Source organism: Cyprinodon variegatus, unplaced genomic scaffold (genome assembly GCF_000732505.1).
Source record: "Cyprinodon variegatus isolate N-32 unplaced genomic scaffold, C_variegatus-1.0 Scaffold471, whole genome shotgun sequence".
Classification (NCBI taxonomy): domain Eukaryota; kingdom Metazoa; phylum Chordata; class Actinopteri; order Cyprinodontiformes; family Cyprinodontidae; genus Cyprinodon; species Cyprinodon variegatus.
Genome location: NW_015150924.1, coordinates 219,189 through 239,195, shown reverse-complemented (window position 1 = coordinate 239,195; position 20,007 = coordinate 219,189). Strand labels below are relative to the sequence as shown.

At 39.3% G+C, this 20,007-nt stretch overlaps 1 protein-coding gene across 1 annotated transcript in view; it reads left to right on the top strand.

Moving 5' to 3' along the window:
• Positions 1–20,007, top strand: part of insr (insulin receptor) — a 63,641-nt gene that overhangs the window by 31,636 nt on the left and 11,998 nt on the right. The window contains exons 3-11 of the mRNA XM_015389740.1: positions 2,072–2,408; positions 6,421–6,560; positions 6,917–7,061; positions 9,249–9,463; positions 12,399–12,525; positions 13,691–13,944; positions 18,407–18,574; positions 19,119–19,317; positions 19,404–19,678. Of these exons, the coding sequence (XP_015245226.1) occupies positions 2,072–2,408; positions 6,421–6,560; positions 6,917–7,061; positions 9,249–9,463; positions 12,399–12,525; positions 13,691–13,944; positions 18,407–18,574; positions 19,119–19,317; positions 19,404–19,678 (1,860 nt within the window). The remainder of the gene's footprint in view (positions 1–2,071; positions 2,409–6,420; positions 6,561–6,916; positions 7,062–9,248; positions 9,464–12,398; positions 12,526–13,690; positions 13,945–18,406; positions 18,575–19,118; positions 19,318–19,403; positions 19,679–20,007) is intronic.

Below are 20,007 nucleotides of genomic sequence, written 5' to 3'. Positions count from 1 at the left end.
ACATGCTGCGGGACGGATTTAATCTGGCTTTCACTGACGAGAGGTTAATCTCCAGCGTTTAAGTTAGTCGGTGAATCCTTCATCTACGCTCGCACAATTTGTCCTCACCTACATTCAGACGCTGGCGGCTAAACCCACCTGCAAATCAGCACAGGTTATGCAACAGGAGGGTTTCAGTCTGTACAGCTTAAATAGACAATAGAAAATATTAGTTTAATGTGCTAAGCTGCAATACATAAAAATGTATTGTTTTGCTTGGAGAAGACACCATAAAAGTTTTTGTTTTCTTTAACACCTGCAGCAAAAGTAATGAATTTATTAGTCAATGATATGATAGGTCAGTTTTACAGTCTATAAATGTAAGTGTAAATGTAAATCTGTAAGATCTTAAAAAGACATTGTTTTTCCCAAGGTTTTAAAAAAAAATCTTGAATAGAAAATATGAACAAACTTTTTGGTATAAGAACTGATCTGAGTGGGTTGCTTTTTCAGCTGATAACATGTTTTAAAGTCTCGATTTAAGTTGAGGGTTTATTGATGACAGAATTAGTCAACTGTTATTTCAATATTTGATAAATCACCATTAAGCTGGTTAATTGTTTCAGCCTGCTTTTTTGTTTTAATTTAAAAGTCATTTTGAGTTTTGACAAATATAAAAAAATTATGATACACACTGTTGGAAATAAGTATTTAATCTTTTAAGAAAAAAAAAATTAACAATGTGAAAATATGATATAATAAAATTCAATCCAATTCAGTTTCTTTATATTGTGCCAATTCCCAACACATTTAATCTCAAGGCAATTCATAGAGAAAATTCAACCAGATCATACAGTCAAACTGATTCAAAGTTTTCTATCTAAGGAAAACCAACTGAATGCATTGTCTCATTGACTCAAAGGCAATCCCTCACACTAAGCATGCTTGTAGTGACAGTGGAGAGGAAAAGCTCCCTTTTAACAGGAAGAAACCTCCAGCAGAACCAGGCAAAATTCCCTCATTATATAAAATCTAGATATATCACTTAAATAAGAACTGTCTGAAAACATGAAATATGTGAGAAGCTCTTTAAAACAACACCTGTCCCTAAATAAATTTGAGAACAACCAAGAAGAAATGTCATGAACATCCACCAGCAGCAAAAGTTACAACAGCATCCCTAACTGTTTAGGGTTCCAGCCAAAAGTGGAAAAGTACCTTGTTGTACCTTAATAAAATACATAGAAAAAAACACCTCATGGCTCACACTGAAAGATAAAAAATGTCTCAGAAAAAAACAGGAGAATATTTTAACTAAAGAGATAAAAGCTTGTGTGTCTGAAATACTTTGTGCCATGCCATAATGTTCCCATTCCTCCCTTGGTAACGAACCCTGTAAGTAACAGCTCTAAAACAGAATTTTATTCTCAAAGATTGAATGTATATTTAGCACTACTAGAGCAGCTTCTGGGTGTATATATTCCCTAGAGAATGATCACACATCTTTTAAACTGAGAAATTTCCAAATGGCTGTTAAAATTTCCTAATGAATGCTTAAACGCCTTCCTGTTATCTGCTGAAAGTCTTCGTCTCACTCTGTTTTGCAGCCTTTGATTAAATTTGAGTGCATAAATTTGGTTTCTTTTGGAATGGCTCACAACATCTCTAATCTGCCTTTTTTATTTTCAAACTCTCCTCTTGCACCGAGGTAGCTGAGCTCGGTCTAACTCTGTAACAGATCCATATCTAAAAGTTTTGTTGTTCAGACATAGTGTTCATTGATCATCAAAACATTTGCCTGTCACTGGCCTAGTCAGTGGAGGATACAATTACATATATTACATCATTTTGACCTCAGTGTTGCATTTAAAATCATAAGCCAATAAAAAATGTAGTGGCGGATTCTTGCTGTCTGTAGTCAGTTTGTGGACAGATGATCCTCAGGGTCACCGCCTTTTGCTGTGAGGAGGGATTGCCTTCCTCTGTGAATTTTGTGTAATTTTGCTCAGATTTTGTCATTTAGTCTGCAAATATACTCATATAGGATCTAAACCTTCCTATGACTAACCTGACCCTTTACTCTCCCACACAGTGTGCCCAATTAACTGCACGCATCGGGCCTGCACCATAGGCGACGAATTCAAGAACGAATGCTGCCACTATCAGTGCCTTGGCGGCTGCCTGAAGCCCAACTCGCCGAGACACTGCGTGGCCTGCCGCGGCCTTCTGCATGAAGACAGCTGTGTGGAGCGCTGCCCAGAAAACTTCTTCACCTACGAGGGTTGGCGGTGTGTCTCCCTTGCCTTCTGCCAGAATCTGCACAACAGGTGCAGGCAGAAAAAGAGCCCCGACTGCAAAGAGTACGTCATCCACAACGGTGCCTGCATCCCAGAGTGTCCCTCTGGCTATTCGATAGGCAACTCCTCCACGTAAGTAGACACTCCAGACGGTCTGATGGCTTCTTAATAGCTTGAAAGATGTTCAGTCACTGAAGTGTGCTTAATGTGCTGCGTTAAAACACAGGATAGTATGAATACTTTTCTTTCTTTTCTTCTTTTGTATTCAGTAAAATGTTCAGAACGATGAATAAAAGAAATGCGAAACCCAGCCTTGAAATAAGAAAGGAAGGAAATATGCAACAGAGGGATGGAAAAGGGAAAGCACAATTTAGAAATTTTAGGGAAAACGTGGCAGATAAGGAAAGAATAAAATTGGGGGAAAAAGGGAAGAGTAAACGACTGAAAGAAGCAAAAAATAGGAAGGCAACATTTGAGAAAAGGAAAAGATGTAAAAAAAAAAAAAGTTAAAAGAAAAGGCTGGCAAAGGAAAACAAAATATGGCAGAAAGAATAGGAGCAAGACAGAAAGGAAAGGTGCAAATAAAAGGAAAAGCAGTCTAGGAAAGGATGGAAGGAACCATGAAAAGGCAGTAGAAAGCAAAGAAAGAGAAAAAAGATGAAAATAATGAAGGAGAGGGGGAAATTTGATGAAGAAAGGAAAATGGAAGTATGACCTTTCATACAGTAATGAGGTTTTCAGCCGATGACCTTGTGCTCTGGAGCCCTTTAGCCGTTTGCTTGGCATGGAGCTGTATGCAGCTCAGCTCTGCACTGCATTGAATTAGGGATTTGTTGAACTTTCACCTTTATGCATTGTGACGCAAACCTGCAGCGCCAATGGGGACAGAATGAAAATGAAAACAGCTCAGGATTGAGCTGACAGCAGGATCTCAGTGTGATTTCAGCACCTAAAACATAGAAATCATCTTTTTCATTTGTTTTTTTTTTTTGCTCTACTTCCCAAACCTCTGCAGTAGGAAACAGGGTTCACTGCTCCAAATATCCAAATTGATCAAGACTTAAGGGAATATATTCAAATTCAACTTTTTTTCTTAACTGCAAAATAAACAGAAAACATAAAAAAAATACATATTTAGATCATTATTCAAATTAAGGGCTTTAGCTCAGTTTATAGTTAAATTGAATTCTTACTAAAGCTATTGCAACTGTTCCTCGCAGCTCTAACATCACCTGTTATGCCTTCTGTTATTTTTTATTTTTCCCACAAAAGCCTTTTGTTTAATTCTTTTTTTCCCCTCCTTGCTTGTGAGTGTGAGCCAAAGCAGCTAGGTCAGGGTGTTGCAGCTGACTTTGTCTCTGTTACTGTGATTGAACTACAGTACTTGCAAATTAGTCCTCAGAGATGTGAGGTATGTTTCAACCTTTACAGTCTGTTCTGCTTAAAAGCATATTGTTAAAATATTTCTTTGGCGGATGATGCTGAGCTATAGCTCTCCTTTTTTGACATCTAGTTTGCTTGTTAAACTATTAGATAATGGGTGTAAATGGCTGGTTATACTCCAGTGTATATTTTTGATTTATGCCCAATTTTGAAGCGTGATCTGCGCTATGTTATTCCACGCCACAATGCAAGATGAGGGAGGTGAGCAAGTGGAAAAAATGCAAGGGGTGAGTTTGTGCAACAACAGAGGGACATGAGGGCGAAAAAGAGCGGGGTTCCAGGTGGAAAAGGGGACCCAGCGTTCTCACGCACCTTGCTCTTCTAGCTGGTCCATCTTCACGAGTCACAATGGTGGTCATACAAACAAAACAGGCCGGTAAGGTACCAAGCAGGAAATACGCATAGTGTAGAGCGGATGTAGATTTGACCAGTCAGAGGCCTCTTGTCTGCTGCACTGTCTGTGGCCACCTACAATTTTTTGAGAGGTGCACCAGAGTGTCTGCGGAGGGGGGCACATTTGCATTCACTATGACACACACGCAGGCGACCTGGTTTCTGAGTATAAAGCAACCTTAACTGTGCAAATGAAGCTCAAGAGGCCAGCGCTGAAAAACAGACTTCCTGTTTAGTGTTGATAAGCATGACGATTGAGTTTGTTCCTGCTCCGAATAATTACTAAAATGTCTAAATATAGCTTAATTCCCCATTACTTTGTCTAAAATATATTTCCAAGCAGGTTTTTATGTTTCATTTATTTATTTCAAGTTCCAAAAAAAGTCATGTTCCTTTTTAGAGATGCAGTGATATACTTTTTTCCAATCCAATACGATACCTGGGCTGAGCGCATCAGCCGACCCAACTGTTGAATGAATGAACCGTATATTTAGCCATGGGAGTGAGGACTTTAACCTCATAAAATCATATATTTTATAAAATCATATATTTATCTTAAAAATAGCAGAAAAACTCTTTACAAGAGAGTTGTAGATAACTGAGTCTGGTTTTTGACATTAGAAATCAACGGGAAGTCTGGAATTCACAAAGCTTTTAACACCAGGAGAATGAAAGGCATCAAGGGATTACTGTCCATTGACTTGGACTAGAGCCTTCTCTCCTCTGGCTCACTGCAAGTAAAAAAAAAAAGCAGCTTGTCAGAGAGCCTGCCGCTGCAAAGTCCAGACAGACCGTCTCTGAGAGCTGTGACAGGGAAAACCTGTTATGCTCTGGCTGCGATGTTTGTGACGTTATATGTGTTTAACCTTTATTAATCCGCAGAGGATTTGCAGAGTACATAATCTCTCATTTGAACAGTGTGCACCTTTACATCAAAAGAGTCACATGGTGCTTATTCACACCTGACCGACGACTGGAGAGCAGATGGAGTCCTAATGCCTCGCTTTAGTGCACTGCAGAAACAATGCTCTTTTTTTTTTAAGCTTCAAGATACTGAGACATAAATCTTATTTTGGGATAGAGAAGTAATAACAAACACATAGATGTTGACTAAAGCCTCTTTTAATGACTATGTGCCATGGCAGAATATTTCAATTGTTTTGCCAGCTGTAGATTTTCTCAGATGTAAAAATTTGTGGGATTTGTCCAGAATCAAAAGGTAGCCAGCAGCTCAGTGGGCAGATTTGCTCTCCTTTGCCCGGGAAATGAATCCACAAAGCCTGCACATCTGAACCTCCAGGCTACTGTCGACCTATAGTGAACCCATTTAGACCCACATCCTCTGCTTTTTTACACTGTGACTCTCTCTGTTCCCCTTTTTGGCTCGTCGCCTCTCTTTGGCATCTCCTTCCCTGTCGTTGGGTTCAAAGTAAAAAGAAAAAAGTTACGAGCAGCTGTGCTAAAAGTGAGCAACAGAATGGAGAGGGGGAGTAAAAAACGTTAAGATGGTTCAGGGTAGTTATACACCAAGCAAGTAAACCACAGTCAAAGCATTTTATTTGCAATATCAAAACGCTTTTCCCCCCCAAAGCCATACGGCGTTTTGAAGGATTGCGTCACGTTGTCTGTTTGTTTAGCTCTGCTGTTGGAAGCTGTTTGTTAATCTGATCTATTGTTGCAACACAGTCACGGCTCACAGTGCGTCGGAGATCAGCTGCCACTCGCTTCCATTGTTACAACACTTTCTTCTTTGACTATTAAACTTTGACTCAGTAAATTTGTGGCATGCATACGTGCCTCGCAAAAGTACTCACACCCCTTGAACATATCACGATACATTTTTATGTTATGGCTAAAGACAATAATATTTTCAGTTTGATTAATGAAGAGGACAGAAAGTGATCTGTGGCTTAGAGTAACACCTTAATTGTTGTGCATTTTTATTGCTCTCCCTTTTCTTTGATACCGCCTAATAAAATCCACTTAGATCTAACAAGAAAACCAATTTAATCTGGTTATAATTGGTCTAGATCTTCTGTGAAGTTCTACATTTTTTGATTTATTTAAGACGGCATTACTCTCAACCAGCTTTCAAGAATGCAATCTGCATATCACGCCATTCTCAGAGGGAAACACAGTGGTGGAAGCGTCATACTGTGCAGATGATTTTCTTGAACACAATCAGCCAGTTTTCCTTGAACTTCTCAGGTTGTGTGGCGGACATTAATGTTAAATTAATTAAATCATTAAACTTTGTTATGTTACCTTTTCTCTCTCACTCTCTCTTTTGTTTGATTTTTTTTTATAGGCTCATGTGCACGCCCTGCGCTGGTCCCTGTCCTAAGGTGTGTATGGGTCTAAAGACAGTGGACTCAGTCACTGCGGCCCAGGCTTTGAGACGATGCACCATTCTCAATGGAAGCCTGATCATCAACCTGCGTGGAGGAAGTGAGTACCTGGTGTGTTTGGTCGAGTCAGATTACAGCGTCCAACCTGTCAGAGCTGCAGAACAACACCAAGAGTTGTTGTCTTTGTCCTACACCAGCAGTCTGCATCAGCAGCATCCAGTTTAACAGCTCATATACTATAAATGGAAGAATTTTTCAATGATATGGTTTAAAATTAAAATAAAAAACATATTAGCATATCATTTCCAGCTATTTGATTGCTTTAAGACTTTAAGAGTTGAAAACTGGAAAACAAACACTGGCTTTATATCAAAAAACGTGTTTTATGGAGAGTTGGAGTTGCAACATTGTTTTCCAAATTTCTGGTTCAAAGATTCTTTGTTTTGCTCTTTGTAGACAACATTGCAGCTGAGCTGGAAGCCAGCCTGGGCCAGCTGGAGGAGATCACTGGCTACCTGACAGTGCGGCGTTCCTATGCTCTGGTTTCCCTCTCATTTTTCCGCAAACTCCGTCTTATCCATGGAGAAGAACAGGAAATCGGGTAATTATTCCTCATCTTTAACAATTTCAATATATCAGCCCATAAGGATGAGTTGATGTTCTTTTTCTTGTTTTTTTGCTTTCGGTTTGACTTCCCATAAACATAAGGCTTAATCCAAAAATGATGGTGGATGTTTTTTATTTAAAGCACTGGGGTTGGTTTTACAAAGGATGTTTACTTAAAGCTACATTTTCTAAAATTGAAATCGGGTAAACTGAGTTTTGCGGTTCACAAAGAGTTTCCTCAACCTCTATTTCAGTCAGTGTAGTAACATTCTCCACAGATCTAACCTGCTTGGTAGCAGGTTTTGTTCAGTAAATTCATAGTGTCCTCCGTCTTCGCTCACCTTACAGCCAATCACGTTGTTTTATTTTTCCTGATTTAGGCAGGAGATTTTGTAGTAGTTTTGTGCGAGCAATAAAAAAAGTCCTTCAGGAGGTCCGTTAGATGCATGTCCTTTTGATGAGGATCTGTTTGAAGAATGAGCAGCATTAGTCCACAGAGAATTTAATATTTATACTTTGATGCTTCTCACAATCTGTTGCATACATCCACGACCTCATCCGTCCTCACATTAGCAGCACTACAGACGTCCTTAACAGGGATTTAACAGATCTTGATATCAGTGAGAGAACATTGATGTGAGATAACTGCATCATAGAAAACAGCCGCACAGTCAGACAGCACCAGTCCCATAGAAAGGCTTCAGAATGTGTCTCCTCTGCTTTCTAGTAGGTCTCTTATGGCTGCTAATACGCAGCTTATTGATGATAATAGCTGCTTGGTCCACACCTAAAACTGTATGTTTCATTTACTATTTACCTACTTTATAGTATTTATATACTTTATTTAAAATCTACCTATTTTTTTTTTTAAATGCGTTCTAAGGCTTTACCTTGAAGAAACTCCACGTTTCAGTCACACAGAAGTAATGCGACGATTAAAAACAACTCAGTTGACAGGATATGAGATTTCTTTGTTTTTTGTTTGTTTCATATGAGCAACAGGTGGATCTTTTTTTTCCCCACAATACATGAAGAACTATTGAAATAATTTTCATGTTACACATAAATAGAGTAATTATTCTGTGAGAAAAAAGGAATTACTTCAGGGTTAGGATTAATTTGGTGATAACAACCTACTAACCGCTAATAACGGCCATTCAATGTGATGATAACGTCCAAAGCAGCTGCAAACAGCCATTTGGTATTTACCGTGTAATCTAAGACATAATAAAACTGAGGAGGAACCCCATGAGATGATGGAACAGGTCCTACTTGTTTGAACAACGTTTTAATTCTTCATCTTCACGTGCTACCAGCTGGTTTTACCTAAATAGATACATTGATCCACTAACATTCAAGCAATAAACTAGTTTTCCCTTCATGTTATAATGGTTATAACATGCTGTGAATAGCAGTTTTGATATGTATTAGTTTGACGGAGTATGTAATAAAATATATTTTTTCTTTGTCAAAATTATATTCTTCATATTTATGATAACTCTTCTAGATTTCTAGAACCTAATTTAAGATCTCCACATTCCTATTGTTACTGCTCATAGTCCTTATATTTTGACTTTCAAGAAATGTGTTTCAGAAATTATTAATATATTTTTAGTCAAGCTGATAAATGTCAAATCGGCCACTTAAAATATGTAAACATTTCTAGGTATATAAAACTTAATTCTTACAAGTACATTTTTTTTCACTTTGTGAAATGGAAAAACAGAGGGGAAGGCTTTTAATAAATGTCAAAATGGACTGCCATAGACTTCACATAAAGTGAGGCATTAACTCTAGTAGCAAGCTTTTTCCTTTACAACTGTAGCATTGTTTCTCTGTCTACATTCTACTTTTTTTCCCATATCTGGAATAAAATCTCCATTTCCAATGGGGTGAAATAGGCACTTCCTGTTGCCTGTTATCATGGTGACTCATCACATTGATTGGTCTACTAATTGTGGTTTTTCATACTAAATTTGGGCCTACTCAAAGTTGATTGAACCAATTCACAGCAGCTGTTGTGAAACCGAAAACTCAGTTTCCAACCTTAAGCTAGATCAATTGAGAGTTGTAGATTTGAGCGTGAGTTTGTTAAACCTGCATTGTGAAACGGGCCTCTGCAGTTAGGAGTAGCCCTACAGTTTGGTACAAACACCCTTACGTGGCATCCATTGTTTTCCAGGAATTACTCATTTTTCGCCTTGGACAACCAGAACCTGCGGCAGCTCTGGGACTGGTCCAAACACAATCTGACCATCCTGAAGGGACGCATGTTTTTCCACTACAACTCCAAGCTCTGTATGTCTGAGATCCGCAAGATGGAGGAGGTGACAGGGACCAAGGAGCGGCAGGTCAAGAATGAAATCGCCTCAAAGACCAATGGAGACCAAGCCTCATGTAAGAAACCAAACTCAGACAGAGGCCTGGCACAGCCCCAGACCCAGTTATTGTTGCAGAGGTCATTTCCTGCCTTCTATTAGTACATGACTTCCTGGGGACCTTTTACTCTGATTTAGTTATAGGCCAAATAAACATCACAGTACAGATTACTGATGTTCAGGTTTTCCTTCACCTTGAACTTGTTCACACGGCAACATTTTTAAACACTAGCTTGAGTGAAATTCACTAAAAACGGGAAAAATCTTTTTTGTAAAAAGGATTAAGTTCAGTCAGACGGAGAACATCTATAGACCAAAACCTCGAGGTCCCTCCACAAAAGTTTTTCTTGCTATAATTTTCTCCATTCGTCTTTCCATAATTAAACAAGCTTCCCTTTAGCCAGTAAAGAGACACCAGGCTGAATCTCTATTCCTAATGCTGCCCTTGCACTGTTTATCTGTTCGGTTAAAAAAAAAAGTCACATTGTGTTTAAATGCACAATAATGTGTTCTCTATCTGTTCTGGTTGAAGATGGTGCACACACTCGTTAAGTGGGGCTGCACCAGTGTTTTTATTTTGTTATTTTAATGCATTTTCCTATTCTGTCCTTGTCAAATGGGGCAGATAGTTTTAATCTTTAATTTGTGTATAGTTTAGCTGAAGCAAAGGCTTATGAAGCTGCTTTTTTTTAAAACAACACTAAGCTATTCTTCACTTAAAAACCATAAAAAATTCAATAATAATACTTACAGTGATCATTTTCAAATATAATTTTGTGCTCAGCTTTTTTGAAACCAAGAAAGGACATCTAAAGGACATCTTAACAAACCCTGAGGCGTTAGCTCCCTCAATAGCAAACATTGCAAGCCTTAAAGGATTTTAACCAAAAAAATAAATTTCATCTAAAGTAAAAGTTGAAATTTACCAATTTCAGTTTGTATAAGTACAAGAGGAGCTGCAACTACAGCTAATAGAGGGAAATATATCATTAAAATATGTGTCCTCATGTGATTTTTATCCAAAGACATTGTGTACCCATTGTTGATTTACATCATCAAAACACGGCATGTGTCTGACTCTAAATCAGTTTAGCTGGACAGTCTTGCCTTGGTAGGTTTAAAGTTGTGTCAACTTTCAATTTCCTGATGATGAAAGATATCTGTTCTCCAGCTAACTTTTCAGGCTCTGACAGAAAAGCTGGATTTTTCCTCTGATATAATTCCAAAAAGAAGGACTCTATGTCATTTATATGACTATTTTAAAAAAAATTATAAACTTATTTAGGGGGCTAAGGTTACTCTGCCACCTGTAATCTCAATAAAATGCACTAATGTTTGTGCTTGAACTGTGAAAATATGCAAGGTCCTGTGTTTCCTCTAAAAGTTAAAGGTCACATCTAGATGTGTTTCCTTTTTCTATACGGTCACTGTATTGAAACGACTTTTGCAAACGACAGATTGTTTGGGTCTTTCTGCCCCTTAATGTGTTATGAACTTCTGTTGTTTTCCTGTTGCCATGGCGACCAAACAGGGATTGTTTGTTCCAGCTGGATAAAGGAAAAACACCTTTTAGATCCCCCAACAAAACCATTAATAAGCTCAAACTGAGCCTCAGTTTTCCCTGTAATCCTGTTAAAGATGTGCTGCACTGAAAGAAGAACAAATTGTCCTAACAGCCCTAATCCAAGAATTCTTCTTTGTTTATTTTTGGTTGTTCAGAAATATATATATATATATATATATATATAAATTGTTTTATTAATAATCGGATAGCATATAGCAGATAGACATTTATATTAATATATAAAAGCATATTGACTGATGGAAATGTTCTTTTATCTTAAATTTGAAATATTTAGGATTTTCTTTTTTACAATTTTGTTATGATTGCTGCTCAAAGTGGGTCACTCTGTCAGCCAAAGGCATGTTTTAGAGTCTCTGTACTTCAGTTAACAATTAATTAATTAAAACATTTGTTGACAATTATTTCAGTAATCGATTAATCTTGGATTAATTGTTTAAGCCCTAGTTTGTTTGGTCTTCTTTCGATGGTAGCTTCCAACCTTTATTTTTCTGTATCAGTTCTTCCTTATCTGGTTTACATCAGCCCTTTACTTGGATGCACTAGTTGAAATAAGCCAAATATTCTTAAATATGATTAAACTTTCTACTTTCTACTTTTATCTCTCTCCATTTTTTTTATGTGATCTTCTGCCCAAATGAGGGAAAATATTTTCCTAATCTGGAATTTTAACCATATATTCTCATACCCTGTAAATGGTAAAGCTGAAACTAAAATGTCTTAAAGAAACATATGTTCATAGAATGGGTTCTATTTCCTTTTACAAAACCTGCTTGTTAACAATATGTTTTCCTTTAGACAAAAAAACAAATGTTCATGTTTTTTTCCTTAAGTTTTTTTTTTTTGCAGTGTAGAGTGCTTCAGGCAGAATTATATATCAGCAGAGTGAACATTTTCATTCAGGGGTCTCTAAAAGCTTTAGTACTTAGTTTTCTTCATCAAATATTTGTAAAATGAAGGCTTACACAAGGGGACTTTTAAGAAGAATCATCCTAAACCTTCTTTGTATTTGAAAAATTGAATCATTCACATTACTTGTGAAATTTGATCTGTTACAACAATAAAACCAACAATATACGATTGAGACCAGGTGGAGGAAGTTGAGCACTTTGCTATAATTGTACATTTTTCTGTGCATGTTTTACCTCTTGCTTTTTCTAAAGAAGCATTATAAAGGTTCCAGAGTTTACTTAAATAACTAATGAGAATTAAACTATCAGTTTGAAGCTGAGAAATCATCAGTTAACAGATAATCTGTGAAAGCTGATGCTGGTGGCCGTGTCAGATTAATTTGTAAATCTTATGTCTGTTTTTTAATTTATATATTTTTTCCATTTTGTAAGCCAGCTGTCATTTCTCTGTTTTTTTCTAGGTGAAAACCATTTGCTAAAGTTCACCCAGATCCGAACCATGAGCGATAAGATCGTGATCAAATGGGAGGCATTCTGGCCTCCGGACTTCAGGGACCTGCTGGGCTTCATGGTGCTCTACAAAGAAGCGTAGGTTCACCTGGAGCCTGCCGCTCTGGCAGCTCTGCCAGTCAGGTGGCTCTTCTCAGGAGTCTTAGGAGTTTTTTCCCAGGCCTAAAATTTATTTCAGTTTCTCAAAGGCCGCATATTCCCTTAGTAAACTAACTTGTGCCATACCTCCCTTCCTCGTCTTTCCTTGATTCCTTTCTTCTGCCTCGCCTTTCTTCCTTTTTGCTAGTCCACCCTTGCTTCCGTGAGTTCATTCTCTCAATCCCCCCTTAATTTATTTTCTTCTTTCCCTCCTAATTTGTTTTCTTTCCTTCTAAATGTGGTACAGTACATTCTTTGTGTCTTTTCTTTTCCCTACCTCACCCTACCCCTTTCTATTGTTTCCAGTCATGCCTTCCTTCTCTCTAGGTTCTTTATTTTCTAAAAGGCTGCTCAATAGATAAATATTAACCATAACTTCTTAGTGATCTTGATTTTTCTTGTTTTAAAATGAATATAAAGGCCGAATGATTCTAGAAAAGTCTAGATTTTTAACAAGTAGAAATATGTACAACCCATTTAGTTAATCTGACCGTGTTTTGTTTTTGCGTTGGTGTTTAGCTAAATAAAGCCCTTAGATAGTGAAAAATGCTGAACTAGAGAAGCCTCTGATGTAGAGCTGTAATCTGTAAATCATAGACTAAATATTCCTGTAAATTGTCTCTATTCATTATCTCATGATTGGAAATAATTACTCATTTATCTTCGCCCTGCTTCCCCGCCATTTCAAATTCTTACAATCATATGGTGGTAGATTTAGTTTGTTTTTATACTTAAACTGATTAGTTTATGGCTAAACTGGTTTTAAATTTGGCTTAAGAAATTAATAAATCTTTGAAAAAAACATATGCTTCAGTAATTCTGCTTTTCTTTAAACATAAAAACCTACTAAATTTTTCACTATCCCCTCTATTTGATATTCTATATACACCATCCAGCTCTCTTAAGTAATAAACAAGCTTAAGCCAAACCAGTCATCAGGTAAAATCATTCTTTTCTTCCTATAAAAGCTTCAGTAACTCTGCTGACAAGCTGCAGAAAGCATGTTAAGTTAAACCCCAGCCTCTTTGTATAAAATACACTCTAGGCAGGTAAAAATAAAGCATCCTCCATCTGAATGTTGTTGTTTTTTTTTCCATCACAACAGACCTTTTCAGAACGTAACTGAGTTTGACGGGCAGGACGCCTGTGGCTCCAATAGCTGGGTGATCGCTGACGTTGACCCTCCGCGCCGAGCGACCGACGGGGACAAAGATCAGTACGAGCCGGGTCACCTCATCCACCCTCTGAAGCCATGGACACAGTACGCCATCATGGTGAAAACGCAGCTGTCTGCTTCTGACGAGCACCAGGTCCACGGGGCAAAGAGCGAGATCATCTACGTTCGCACCAACGCCACCAGTAAGACTGATTAGATTTTTTTTTTTAAAGTCCTGTTATTGTTTCGTTCATGTTTGATCAACTGGAGAAAAAAATGGGTTAAAAAGAATAGACTAACATGAATGATTAGAAAGCCCTATCCTCCTTTAGATACAGTTCACCTGGAAAAAAAATAGATCGCTTTGGCGGATAACGTAAACAGAAAAGCATCAATAAAAGAACAATTTTACCTCAAACTACTGATTTTTATTCAAACGTTAAGCCATCTTTATCAGCATGATGCATCTTCTCACGCTTATAGCTTCCTGTCTATTTAAGCTCTTAAATGATGATTGAATCTAATCTGTTACTCTCCACAGAGTTTCCGGTTTATCTGGTTGTTATAACTTAGTTTTTTTCCTAACGAATTTGATGGATTTTCCAATTAATTCAGAGCAGATGATTTTCATTGAAAGTGTCTGTCATGGGTTGAATGTTGAAGGTTCGAACGTGAAATATGAGTAATGAGCAGGGGAGAAGAGGCCTGTGTCTTTATGTAGAATAAAATGCAAGTATTTTTATGGTGGTTATATCATAAACAGCATCTAGTTAGTGCTGTTTGTTGGTCGCCCTTTATGTTCAAAACAAATTCCTTTATGCAACAACAAGGAAGAGGAAGAGAGAGAGTTGTTTTTTTGGCCTGAGATGCCAGCGACTTGACAAGGCCTAGTCTCATGCAAGCTGCCTGCACCACTAAGGCAGCCGTTCTTCCTCTGTGACTCGGTGTCCTCTGCCACCCACAGAGCCCGCCTGGTGCACCTCGGCCTAATTACAGACACTGTGACCTGTCTGCCTCTCTTCCTTTTAAACCAAATATATTTCCTTCTCTACAAACCGCATCAAACATGACATCCGCCGCTCACACAAAACAAATCTCCTGCTGAGATGCCTCAGCCAGCCGTGCCATTCGCAGGGCGTGGGGGGAGTGGGGAAGCATTGTCTTCTGCCTGTTTGGCGACTGCTCCTGATCCGTGACGTTTCTCTCCAACATACCTCATCAGAAGGGCAGGGCTGTCATTACGTGTTAGCCGGCGCTGCTGAGACCTTCTCTGAGAATCCAGTAGAACCAGCTCACCTCACTGTCTTGCAACAGCATCCTAGCACAAATGCATAGCTCTCAGTCTATCTCACTCGTGTGTTAGTCTGCTGCCCACACACTCACCACCGCATATATAATGAGAAACTTTGATTCTTGGCATTCCTGGTCCAGATTTCCGAGAGCAGAACAACATTTTGTTAAACTGGTATCCTCTCAAAACATAGATGATAAAAAAAAAAAAAAAACTAAAACAGAGATTAACAGTTAATTCCTTTGTTTGTCATTTTGATCCCACCATTATGCACTTGTGATTGTTCCGCTCTACTTTCATAAATCTCCCACTGACTAAACTTCTAGTCATGTGGAGTTAGTTGACAGTGATGGGTGTCGTGACCTCAGTGCTTCAAATGAACTTGAACCAAAACAAAGTCTTTTTGTGTGTGTGTTAGTAGCTTTACGCAGGGATTAGCCATACATAAACAGAACAGGCTCATTGTTCGGGGTGCTCAAGTATTCTTATCCCTTGAGCCTTAACAGTAACAGTGTGACGCGTTACAATCACTGCATTCAATGTATTTATTTGGATATGATGTGATAGACTCACACGTGACAGTTCTTTTTTTGGACTGGTGGAAAAGCGATTCATTGTTTTCAGATTGTGTAATAAAATCTGAAAAGTGTGGCATGCATTTTGTGTCTACCACTTTAAGTCAACCTTCTGTTCCAATTACTGCTCCAGGTCTTTAGGGAACCTTTCCATTCCCTTTTATACATCATTTCATGCTTATTCGGACTGGATGGAGAGTATCCATGAAGAGACATTAAAAAGGCAGTGAGCACTAAGATTAGGGATGGTAAGGAATGGACAAATATTCAAAACTAATATATCCCAAGATTCTGTTATTTTAAAACTGTGATGTTTTTAATTATATTTCCAGTATCTTGATATACATTACAGCCAGAGTAGAAGAAGAAGAGCTGGTCATGGTCATAAGTGGTGCAATGAGTCTCTAATCAACTGAAACACAGAAATATACTGTGATATAAGTTGTGGTCCTACTTAAGATCTTGACCTCAGTTGAACCCCTGAGCTGATAGTGACTCTCCAGCAAGAACCCACCTATGTTACAGCCTTCAACAGCTGCAGTCCTTTGCTCAGCTTCATCTATCTTTTTGTCACTGCTGAGAAGAGGTTTCCCCTTAGCATGATACCACCAATGCTGTCTTTCACCATGGGCATGGTGTGTGCAGATGATCTAGCTTTCCACTACTAGTATTTTCACCCTCTTTAAAGGCTAGTTTGTGAAGTGGAAAACTAGCAGTTATCATGTCCCTGGATTCCCCTAAAATAAGCTGTGAATCTCTGCAGCTCCCCCACAGGTGCTAAGGACCTCTTGTTTGCTTCCTCTACCGTCAGTGGACCACTATGGCTACGTTCACACTGCAGCCTAAAGTGACCCAAATCCGATGTTTTTTGCCCGTATGCGACCTGAATCTGATCTTTTCATGGCTGTCTGAACAACACAGATCCGATTTTTTCTAATCCGACCCAGGCCCAGTGGGCAGTCGTGGGTGAGCGGTTAGGGTGTCAGACTTGGATCCCAAAGGTTACCGGTTCGACTCCCGACCCGCCAGGTTGGTGGGGGGAGTACCTCAGGGTACCTCCATGACTGAGGTACCCTGAGCATGGTACCGTCCCGCCACACTGCTCCCTTGGGGCGCCATTGAGGGCTGCCCCCTTGCACGGGTGAGGCATAAATGCAATTTCATGGTGTGCAGTGTTCACTTGTGTGTGCTGTGTCACAATGACAATGGGAGTTGGAGGAGTTTCCCAAAGGGCTTTCACGCTTTCACGCCACTTGGCTATGTGGTCCTGAATCCGATACGAATCTGATCTTTTCAAATGCGACCTGTGTGTAAACGGTTCATCATTAATACCCGACAAAGGCCACTATTATGCGGCTTGCTAAGCAGAAGCGGCAATTAAAACAACAACCATGGCGGATGATAATGCAGCGAGAAGTATTTATGTTTAAACATATTGAAAAGATTGTGTTTTTATGGTTGGAAAAGACCGATAGATGCACACCGGCACTACCATCCATGTTTACTTCTGGAAAAAAAGAGCACGCTGGCCTGTGACATCATTGCGTCCTCTACTGTGCATGCAGGACACTTGCGTTGTATGACTGCAGTTCACACAGGAGATCACATACAGGTCGCATTTATTTGGAAATATGAACTGAACGGCAACGCAAAAAAATCGGATTTCACAAAAAAATCGGAATTGAGCATCAAGGCCTGCAGTGTGAACGTAGCCAAAGTCTCTGTAGGCTTGCCACAGTGCAGAAATTCAGATAAAACCCCACTCACAGTAGGACTTTAGCTGCCATATATGTGACTTCTGAAGGCAGTATAGTAAAAGAAGCTGAATGCAAATCATTGCGAAAGATTCCAGGTTTTTGTTTTTAAAATGAAAACTATTTTCATTGAGCTTCACAAGTTAGTGGGTTGTTTTTTTTTCTTTCGATGATGCTGTCACTGAAAGAAAACTAATATGTGAATAAGTTTGAGGAATATTTATTTTTCTTCAGTTATCTTTCTCCTGTGCAACAAAGGATGCAAACTGAAAACCAAAACAGTTGATGTAAACCTGTCCCTCGCAAACATCAAACACCAAAAATTGTTGGGGGGAATACCCAAGCAGGCAGCTGTGCCAGTAAGTGCTGCATGATCTCGCAGCAATCTGAAAATGCAAAGCGGATCGAAAGTGGAATATTCATCTCCCATGTACGATTAAGGGTTCTTTTATCTATCGATGAACGACGGCTTGATTCCAAGTACTGAGAAGTCTGAATTTAGTACATTTCCTTTGTAAACTTCTACTACATACAATTCTAAACATTTAAACCCAGAAACCAGAAGCTGGGGGAGACTTTGATCCTTTTACTGAAGGTCTTCAACGTTACATCTTAAGTGACCTGGATAAGTATTGCGACACTCCTACCCCCAGCATGTTCATGTAGGCGGTCTGCATTCGGGTAAAACAATGTTCACTTAGATTTGCAGAATTCAAATATCTGGGAAGATGACGTAAAATTTAGCAACCCTTTCACTCTGAAGATCAACACCTCAGATTGTTTTGTGGCTACTTTTTCAGCTTCAACATTTGGTACCTTTGAATCTTCAATCGTCACAAAAACAGAACATTTTGTTCCTGCTATAGTGTTTTATAACCTCCATGTTTTTTTTTCCACTTTAAGAATCAAAGATTAAAAGTAATTGTTTAACTCTTGCTCATTGTGTCATGTATACTTTACTTTGCACGTGTACGTTTTTATGTTTCCTCTGCTGTTTGTCAAATGTCTTCTGTTCTAAACGGCTCTTTCTTCAATATCTCTGCAGAGCCCTCAGAGCCACTGGACCCCATGTCTTCCTCCAACTCTTCCTCTCAGATCATCCTGAAATGGAAACCTCCCAACGATCCCAATGGGAACATCACTCACTACCTGGTCTCCTACCAGCGCCAGCCTGAGGCCAGCGAGCTCTTCAAGTTTGACTACTGCCAGAAGGGTGAGGCGCTTGTTGTGGCTGGGTTCTGGTTCTGGTTTCACATTAGTCTTTGCCTATTAGAATCAAAATATATCTTCCTTATCACCTTTGATTGCTTTTTGAGTTATAAATCTATCAGCTAATTTGATTGAGATGCACATGGCCATAGAGCTGCATCATTCTGCGTCCCATCTCTGAGGTCTGGATGACTAAATTTAACCTTCCACTCAGACAGCCCAGACCGTCCTTTGGCTCTGGCGAAGGTTCAAACAAAGTTCACACATTTATTTTACTTGAATCATTTTGGGCACAGCTTGCCTGGCTTCAGCCTCTGGCCAACTGCGCCGATCTGCGTTAGCGCATTGATTCTACAACGCCATAGAGATCGGGGTCTGCAGGGAGGCCTTGTCAGGGGTAATTTATCTCCACTACAGACGTTGACGACCTGGGAGCGACAATGACAGACAATCCCTGCAGGAGTGTGTGTGGGTATTACCAGCGTGACGTTTATTGCAGCTGTCATGTCTCTTTCTGTTCCCCGCTGTGCATGCGCGCCTCACACCAGGCATGAAGTTGCCGTCGCGGGTGCCCACACAGGTGGACAGTGACGAGGAGCAGAAGTGGAACCAGACGGAGGACCAGGGCCAGGGGAAGAAATGTTGCGCTTGTCCTAAAACTGAAAAAGAGCTCAAGAAAGAGAAAGAAGACTTGGAGTACAGGAAAACCTTTGAAAACTACCTCCACAATGAAGTGTTTGAGATCAGGTAGGTCTGACATATTAGGGCCTTTTTATGTTCCAATATTCTATGTTCCATTTTTATTTAACCTTAAACGTGTTTGCTCTGTCTAGACGCCTGAGACAGCGGCGCTCTGCGATGGGCATTGCCAACAGGACCATCCTCACCACCGCTGCCAGCCTCGCCGGAAGTACATCCGTCCCGGACGATGAGGAGGATAAGGAATACCCCAAGACCATGGTTGTCGTCCATGCAAAGGAGTCCACGGTCATATCCAACCTGCGACACTTTACCAGCTACCAGATCGAGATCCAAGCCTGTAACCATCCCACTGACCTGGCCCGCTGCAGCATAGCAGCGTACGTCAGCGCCCGCACCATGCCTGAAGGTAAATAGCCTCTATGCACACATCTATTCTACTGTTTAACCCCAGCTAGGTACTGGTATTTACCTTAAAGCACAAAGTTTATATAATAAACCCCTACTGTCACACAACAAAGATCCTAATCGGTGCATAGATGTTAAGTGAAAGGAAAAATATGGTTTTATTAGCTTTTATGTTGCACATTTGCATGTAGCTTCTGATTACAGCCCAGAAGTATTCATACTGCTGTCAGATTTCTGTTTAGTTTCTTTCTATTGAGAAATTTGTTTCTAATAAATAATGACATGGGACTCTGGAAAAAGGTAATAAAGCTGTGCTAATAACAAATAATA